The sequence below is a fragment of the Podarcis vaucheri genome, assembly GCF_965113315.1.
Source record: "Podarcis vaucheri genome assembly, chromosome: 11".
Classification (NCBI taxonomy): Eukaryota; Metazoa; Chordata; class Lepidosauria; order Squamata; family Lacertidae; genus Podarcis; species Podarcis vaucheri.
In genome coordinates this window covers 23369956-23379151 of record NC_138749.1, presented here as the reverse complement: position 1 = coordinate 23379151, position 9196 = coordinate 23369956, and the positions used below count along the sequence as shown (strand labels likewise).

General features: G+C 43.5%; 1 protein-coding gene across 1 annotated transcript; it reads left to right on the top strand.

The window, feature by feature from the left end:
• Positions 1-454: 454 nt before the first annotated feature.
• ESM1 (endothelial cell specific molecule 1) lies at positions 455-8351 on the top strand. The gene is made up of 3 exons (XM_082242299.1): positions 455-1006; positions 5971-6126; positions 7413-8351. The coding sequence occupies exons 1-3, from the start codon at positions 706-708 to the stop codon at positions 7511-7513; spliced, it is 558 nt and encodes a 185-aa protein (XP_082098425.1). The 5' UTR covers positions 455-705; the 3' UTR covers positions 7514-8351.
• Positions 8352-9196: the final 845 nt, after the last annotated feature.

Genomic DNA, 9196 nt, shown 5'->3' with positions numbered 1-9196 from the left:
CCAGATGTTGTTGGATCACAACTCTCAAGAACATTGGCCATGCTAGCCGGGACGGATAGGACCCACTGTCCAAAACATCAGGAAGGCACTAGGTCAGGGAAGGCTACTTTAAAGTAACAAGACATCGCTTTATATTCCCAAGGTTGGTAGCAGGGGTTTAGAAAATGAATTGACCATGGCAGCTATGTAGTTAGATATACGATCTCTCTTTCTGACTTTTGTGAGTCAAAAGGGTGATTTGCAAGGGGATCGAGCCAATGTTGTCCTGAAGGAAAGGTATGTAACCTACTACTGCTCTTCCTCCCCAGCCCACCCCCGTGCACTTTTCTGGCAGACATCCTTGAGCATTTGAGACGGATATGAGAGTTTTCAGCCCTCACTGGAAAACAACCCAACTAAACATAACAGATTACATCAGCTCAGGCTTTTCAATTCCTGGATGGCAGCAGCGTGCTAATCCAACCTTCATCCTGGATTTCGCAAAGTAAAACAAGGGAGGCTGGCAAGAAGACAGCTTGAGGAAATTGACGACGGCAGGCCTGGTGAGCAGTGGGCTGTATAAAGGCTCAAAAAACTGCAAGCTGATCTCCCAGCTACTACTTCTGGTCCTTCACTGCTACGTCCCAGCAGCAGCAGAAGACCTCAGAGCTAAATTTCTCAACCTGCTCTTCTGCAGTGGAAACCGTGCACCTAGCACCAAAAGATATGAATCGTTTTTTGGTCTTCACTCTCTTTTTGGTACCCACGAATGCTGGACCTACCTGGAGCGCCAAGTATGCTGTGGACTGCCCCGAGTCCTGCAACAGCAGTGAATGCAAAAGCCTGGTGCACTGTAAGAAGCAGGTGTTGGATGACTGCGGCTGCTGCAGAGTCTGTGCTGCAGCCTTGGGAGAGACATGCTACCGGACAGTCGCAGGGATGGACGGCGTGAAATGTGGCCCCGGATTGAAGTGCCAGTTTTTTTCCGAAGAGGATGATTTTGGTGACGAGTTCGGTATCTGCAAAGGTAAAGGACAGTCGCTGGATAAAACTGCCAGTCATGACAATTAGGATGATACTACTCTCCATGTGTAGTGGCTGGTGATTTCATCCAGAAATACACAATTAGTACTCTTTATTTTAAAAGCAACAGCAACACCCATCCACATTTGAATTATCCTGGCGTAGCAAAAGCCTCTCTGAGATGGAGACAGACACAAATGGTTATTTATTGCTAAATCAATATTATGTCTAGTGCTTTCATTTCACAGTTTGGTAAGGTGGGTCGTAATTTCTATGTTTTGCAAACGGAGGCTGAGGCAGGGTTGCTTGAGGCTGCCAGCGAAATCTAAGGCTGAGGTAGGTCTTAAACCTAACCGACTCTTATGCTAGCCCCGTACCTTCCAGAAACTACCCAGGTCTTATCCATTTGGAAAAGGACACTTTTATCAGGAACAACATTTAGTGATTGACTGGGAGAGATGCACAGAGGGAAAAACTCTCAGGAGGGTGGTCCTAGGTGAAGATGTCCGACCAGGAGCATAGACGACCAAGAGAACATAGTGCGCTCCACAACAGGAGTTGTGGCACAAAAGATTTGTGGGGTGAGACCCTACACCCAGCAGTGAAGATACAGGGTGATATTCAACATTAGTCATACTCAGGCCCATTGAAATTAATGGGCACAACTAATTAATGCCAATGAGTCTACTCAGAATCACATTGAATTGGATGCAATCTGTTTTCGTGAACCAGAAAAAGCTATCCCAGGTGTGCAGAGCTTCCATAGCACCAAGATGGGTGCTGTGAGCCTTCAGATCCCTGCAGGTGCCTCTCCCCCCCTCCTCCCCAGCACCTAACAAGTGTTTTGTACTGTCAGAAACACAGCCTTTATTGGCACCAACTTTGTTAGAAGCAATGTACGTACTTTGTCAGATAAAGGTAATACAATTTTGACTGTTCCGCTTCAGACTGCCCATGGGGTGTGCATGAACTTTTTTTAAAAAAATGCTGAGTGCTGTCTCATATTAAAATGTTAAACCTTTTTCTCTAATGAACTAGTTTGATACTAGTTTGACATATATGGGCAGAGTCGTTTTTCCCTTTTCTTTCTCTTTGATTGTTTTTATATTCGATCCTTTTCTCCAAGGAGCTCAAAATAGCATACATGGTTCTGCCCCTCTTCTTTTAATCCCCATAACAGCCCTTTGAGGTAGGTTAGGCTGAGAGGCAGTGACTGGCCCAAGTGAGCTTCATGATGAAATGTGGATCTGACCCCTGGTCTCTCAGGCCCTTGTCCGACACTCTAACCACTATAACATACAGGGAGCTCATTTAAAAATTGCATTCTCCCACCTGCAGTCTGAAGTTGTATACACTAGTCCAATCTACCACTTTTACTCTGCTTAATATGTAACCTAATGCAGTATACAGATTGTTAGGTGCCTGGAAATGTACAGAAGCATAGTGTTCTGATCAAGGGAAGTCATGGTACAACTCTGTTCTGACTTGGTGAGATCACACCTGTGCCATGGTTTATGAAGGATATTGACAAGCTGGAACACGTGCAGAGGAGGGCAACCAAGATGATCAAGGGTCTGGAAACCAAGCCCTATGAGATATGGTTGAAGGAACTTGGTATATTTAGCATGGTAAAGGGGAGATGTGATAGCCATCTTCAAATAACTAAAAGCCTGTCACATGGAGGATGGAGCAAGCTATGACCCAAGCCAATGGCTTCAAGTTATAAGGAAGGAGACACCAACTAAACGTCAGGAAGAACTTTCCAATAGAAAGAGCTGTTCAAAAGTGGAACAGACTCCCATGGTGGATTCTCCTTCTTTTGAGGCTTTTAGGCAGAGATTGGGTTGCCATTGACAGCTGAGATTCTTGAAGTGTCAGGGATTTGGACTAGATGAGTCTATAGGTCTTTTCCAATTCTATGATTCTATGAAAATGTACACGTCCTTATGGTTTCTGCCTAGGGGGTAATAGCTTTCAGAAGCTGGTTTTTGGATTCCTCAAAGCTGGCTACCAAAAAAGACATTATTATTTCTAGAATTCTGATGGCCTAAGTGATTTGAAACGCAGGTTAGCATGCTTGCACATGAGCCAATATAGACAGTGTAGGAAGGCAGGTCATTCCTAGGATTGCAAGGATTGCATCCTTAAAGTCTAGACATATTCCCTGGGAGTTAATCTCATTTGATGTTCTCAGCACTCTCTTTGCACTAAAAGTGCATCCATTGTGCATTTAAAGCCCATGGCTCTCCCTTAAAGACTTCTGGGAACTGTAGTTTGTTAAGGATGCTGTGAACTGTAGCTCTATGAGGGTGGAACTATATTCCCAGGAATGGTTCTTTGGGGAACCATTTGCTTTAAATGTGCATAGGTGTGCTTTAAATGTACGCTGCAGATCTTAAGTCAGTGGAAACATGATCACTGATAGTGAACTTATGTTATAACTGGCACTATCAGTACGCCAGACCAGGGGTGCCAACTTGAAAAAAATATTGTGGGGGCCCAGGTAAGCCCCACCCTGCAATACTGATCACATGACGAAGTGCACAAACACCATTTGAATGGGAATGCCCATCAACTTTGCGGGGGCCCAGGCCCCTCAAATATTTTGTTGTGGGGGACCGAAAGCCTCGTGGTCTCTAGGAGTGGTCTCTATGCACCAGAGGCTTGGGAGAATCCAAAGTTTGTAGAACTGCAACAACAACAACAACATTGGACTACTGACTGAGAGGTGTGTGTGGGGGGAATGGAATGGCGTGTCTAGTAATCTGAATAGGATCACTGGGCATGACAACATTATGTTGCAGGTCCCATGCATTTACTTAGGTGCTTAGGCTTGCAGGCTTACGTTTTGATCCAATGGGGAACGAGAACCTTCCTGTAAAATAAGCTTCAAACCGGCTAATCACCTGTTTGAAAGGGGCTGGGAGTCAGAGGAGGTGCTGCAGTCAGTTTCCCACACTCTTTCCCAAGCAGCCTGATTACAGCTTATTAAAGAGCTACGCAAGAGCAGGCCTGGAATGGGTTGTGTGGGATCCTGAAAAGGTTCACATGCAAGAATTCCTCACCCATCTACGAAAGCATGTCCCTGTAGGTGATGAGTCCTAGCTGGAAGGAGGCACTTGAGTGGTTTCTTAGGCAGGGCTTAAATGACTTTTGAGGTTGCTTACAGAGTCCAGAGCCCCCGGCCAATAGATGTGAGATGGGCGCACAAACCCCAGAGTCTGTCAAGACTGGCCCGTTCGGGCAGGGGTACCTTTACCTTTACCTTTACAGAGTCCAGACAGCCTGTTCACTGTTCATTTCTCCTAATTTGTTTGCATGGAGATTAGACAATCTTTGGAGATTTATTGAGCATTCATTCTGATATGTTTGCAGGGAGGTTATGGGGCATTGCATCAAGCACATGTTTTCTCATGCACTTCCATGCATTCCTGCCCTCATCACTTTTTTATATAACAAATAGTTTGGGGTTTTTTTGGGGGGATAGGGGGCAGCTATGTTGCGAAAGACCTCCCAACCAACTTGAATTGCATCACTGAATCTGCCAGTATGTGAATGAATCCCACTCAAAAATAGCAACAGCTTGGAAGCCCCCTGAGTCTCCCGTGCACAATATATTTGGTGGTGCGGTCACTGCAAGTGAAGAGTAATTAGAAGAGATTCATAGGAGTACAATTCTTATGTGTGTTTTAGCCAATGGAGACTTTATGTTTGCATTTCAAATGGATGTAAATGAAAACCCGCTTCACGGCCTGCTTTAATTTCAGGAGCGTGGGATTGCTTTCTGCTGCTGCATCAAAGCAGCACCCAACGTCTTGCAATGGGACTGACCTTTTAGTTGTCTTCCCGGCACATTATCAAGCTTTAAATATGTAGCGGTTAGTGTCAGACTTTGGCTGGGGTGTGGGGATGTGGCTTCAGAGCTCCACTCAGCCACAAAGCTCACTGGGTAACTTGGGGCCGTCACTATTTGTGGTAAGAAGGAAAGGCCATCTTGTAATATTTGCTTTTTCATTTCCTGTTCCATTCACACCAAAACAGCCTCTGTCAGTAAACCACGGCATCCAGCTTCGCTTGTTTAGTCCACTGCTTAAATGCTTTGGTCCAGCATAGCAAATGGGAGAGGGCAGTGCGGTTTAAATGGTTTACCATCTAAAGCTCCCAAAAATCTTCAGTAGATAAAAACGCTAAGGCAGATCATATAGAGGACTGTAGGCAATGTTCTGTATTATAATACAGAGAGAGAAAACCATACTGCTACAGGAGTCCTGATCTGGTGGGTGATGAGGGAAAGCCCTAGACAGGGCTGCTGGACAAAGGCATTTTACCGCTTGAGGTACAGCAGCAAAGAGCAACACCCGTCCCAAAAAGCCAAAATGCAAGGGACCCAAACCTGGCAAATATTTTGGCAATTTAGGCAGAAAATCCCACAAGCACCTCTCCTTTGCCTTGGCAGCAACAATTCAATCACAACAAAGCTCGCTAACCTAATAAATTGAATAAATAATGTAACAATTTGTTATTTCATGACACGGCAGAGATAACTATTTAATTCCAACCAGTTTATCTCTAGCTAGCAGCCTTTGTTCCTCCTGATTATATATTTTTAGAAGATTAAAATCTGTGTTTAGCCTTCAGGAAAGGCAAAGGAAACAATTTAACTGAACATATCTTTTGCAAATAATTAAGTAATATTATTAACATGCTTGCAACTGTGGAAAATATATGAAGAGATATAAACACACACATGTTGGCATTGTTGCTTTTTTGTTTTATTATGAAGATCTTTGAATCATTAAGGGTGGGGTGGGGGAGAAGTGAGGTTCAAGGTATATAATCAGAGTCTTCCATAATTAGGAATCCATAGAATCATAGAATTGTAGAACTGGAAAGGCTCCAAAGGGTTATCTAGTCCAACCCCCTGGGTTTCATAATAGATTCACTGCTGTTTCTTTTTCTGTCTTGCAGAGTGTCCGTATGGGACCTATGGACTGGAGTGCCGAAGAACCTGCAACTGCCAGTCTGGCATATGCGACAGAGTAACTGGGAAATGTCTGAAATTTTCATTTTTCCAACTGGCTGCATCAAAGCCCCCCAGCAGACTAAAGCTAATTCCACATGCAGGTACGTGTTCATTCTTCAAAGCAGGAATGGGGAAACTGGTCCCTTCAGACATAGTTGGACTCCACCTCTTGTCTGTTCCAGGCAGCGTAGAAAACAGCCAGTAATGATGAGAGTTGTAGCCCAACCATGTCTGGAGGTTCCCATCTAAGCAATAGAACATCCTCCTGTGCAAGTGTGTTGAACGAACAGGAGCTGTGCAAAGCACCATGGCACTATGCAGGGGAGCTTTCTGATAGGAGCATCTGAGCATAGGAAGCTGTCAGATCAATGGCCATCTACGTTGACCGGCAATAGTTCTCCAGGGTTTCAGACAGAAGACCCCTGCTGGAGAAACCAGGGGAGGAACCTGGGGGCTTTCTGCATCTGTTGGCCGGCAAGACTCCTAGCTGCCTTTGTCCCAAGAGATTAACATAGTTGTGCTTTGGAGATCTATAACACCCAGTCATCAAACTACACAACCACATGCACCTTTCCAGGGCTGCATGAGCAAGTAACTTATTTTGCATGCACAGCCTTGTTGAAGGGCATGGGTAGGCAGCTTAAGGCCCAGGGGCCGGATGCGGCCCAATCACCTTCTCACAGTCCGGGAATCAGTGTGTTTTTACAAGAGTAGAATGTGTCCTTTTATTTAAAATGCATCTCTGGGTTATTTGTGGGGCATAGGAATTCGTTCATATTTTTTTTAATAGTCCGGCCCCCCACAAGTCTGAGGGACAGTGGACCGGCCCCCTGCTGAAAAAGTTTGCTGACCCCTGTTGAAGGGCATAGAATCATAGAGTCATTGAACTGTAGAGTTGGAAGGGACCCCCGAGGCAGATTGGTTAGATCAGTGTGTCCCAAACTTTGGTCTCCAGCTGTTTTTGGACTACAACTCCCATAATCCCTGACCACTGGTCTTGCTAGCTAGGGATGATGGGAGTTGTAGTCCAAAAACAGCTGGAGACCCAAGTTTGGGTTAGATCTATGTATGGTAGTGGGAGATATTACACAGAATGATGTCCAGATGCATTGTTAAGCTGAAGACCAGAAGAGGATGGAGGGACAAGGTCTCCATGATTGTAGCCATGATATTCAAATATCTTCTAGATCTGGTGTGCATAACCTGTGGTCCTCCCATATTGCTGAACTACAACTCCCATCATCCATCGCCATTGACCATGCTTGCTGGGGCAGATAGAGTTGTAGTTCAGCAGCATCTGGAGGGCCAACGGTTCCCTGTTCTAGACGAAGACACAAAGGAATGGGGGGAAATTATTTAATAATCTTTCTCTATTTTAAACTTTCAGAGAATGATATGGGATCCGGTGATGGCAATTCTGTAAAAGAGGATTTTGTCAAAGAAAAAGCCATTAACTCTCCAATAACGAAATGGCTAAACCCTCGCTGATATTAGCCTATATGGACAGGACTTTCAAAACTGATGTGCTTTCTTCACATTTATAATGAATGTTCAGCAATCTGCTCCAGCAAAGGAAATAGTAATGTGTAATAAACAAATAACCGAATCCAGTCTGTAACTTCAGGAAAAGAGTATAAGACTGTGTACAGTGTACATGTTTTAAAGAACATAGCTTAGTTGTCATTAGAATACTAAAGTACATTATGAACTGTTGAATGTAAACTTTTTTGAAAGGGCACATGAATCTAGGAGTCATCTCAAAACTGCAAGCTCTACACAAAATATTCATTCATTTAAAACATAGGAATTGTATGGTGACAGAAGTCCACCAAAGTTAGGAAATGTAAATTTTATAGCTGATATCCTGGTAGACTGATGAATGTAATAAAAGGGACTAAAATCAGTATTAATTTTGAATATGAAGACTACAGTGTTACGCATACTGACATGGAAGTAAGAGCCATGGAATTCAGTGAGACTTATTTTTGTGTAAGCATGCCTAGGATCAGGCTGTACTGTCACAATCCAAGACACAGCTAAACTTGCAGGCAGTTGAATCCTGTGTATGTTTACTTGGAGTTACACGCTACTATGTTCAATGGGCCTTACTCTCTGGTAAGTGTGCATTGCTGCCTTTACCCAGTTGAAAATGTATCCATGCCCTTAAGCGCCCTTTGTTCAGTGCTAAATGGTGGCTTAAAACCATATATTTCAGCGATATAAATCCCATCAAATTCAATGGGATTAAGGCCGCTTGTCTGCAGGGTTGCACCCTCATAGTTTTGTTAGGTTCCCTTTACACAGGAAAGACCACCAGCTAACTTTCCACAGCAGATTTACAGCAATTTTAAACAGTGATTCAACTGCTAAGTAGATTATATGAGCTACTGATTATGTAAAAACATTAGAGCAAATATTGTAAATAATGCATCTGTGGAAACAGAATGAAGGAAGCTGGAATTAAAATGAACTTTCTGTAGGAGACGTGGAGTTTTTATAAGAGGAAACTCTTACTGGTCATCAAAGTGTAAAAAATAAGTTAGGGGCAGCCCCTTAGGCCTCTTGATGTATTTATTGGTGCTGAACCAATTTTTCCTTGCTGCAGTAGACCAACATTTAGACTGGCTTCAATTTGTAAGGCTGAGTTGTCAGCCTGAAGACGGGAGTTCACAATGGAAGTGCCAACACAATCAGCAGTACAGAAAAGTGCAAACAATTCCTGTGTAAGTCAATGGATCATTTCGAAGCAAGTCAGATTTGAGGCTCCTCCGGGAAATTTTTTAGTCAAATAAATGTGGTTTGGCAGGCATAACGAGAGAGTTTATTTAAATAGTGCTGTGGATACTTTCATGAATTTAGTTCTTTTATTGTTGCTCTTTGTCAAATATTTGTGACTATGATGGATCTTTGAATGTGCATGTAATAACCTCAATGTTTATAAGTGTATATGTGTATTATTGCCCAATAAATCAGATAGAAACATATTGCTTCCACATTCTGTTCATGATACTTAGGGATGGTGTGAGTTGTAGTCTGACAACATCTGGAAGGTCACACATTAGCCATCCCTGCAATACCTGATGTCACAATATGCTGTGATCCTTTAAACAACAACAACTAGAAGTGTCAGAGATTGAAACTGGGACCTTCTGCATGTAATCTAATTTTGAG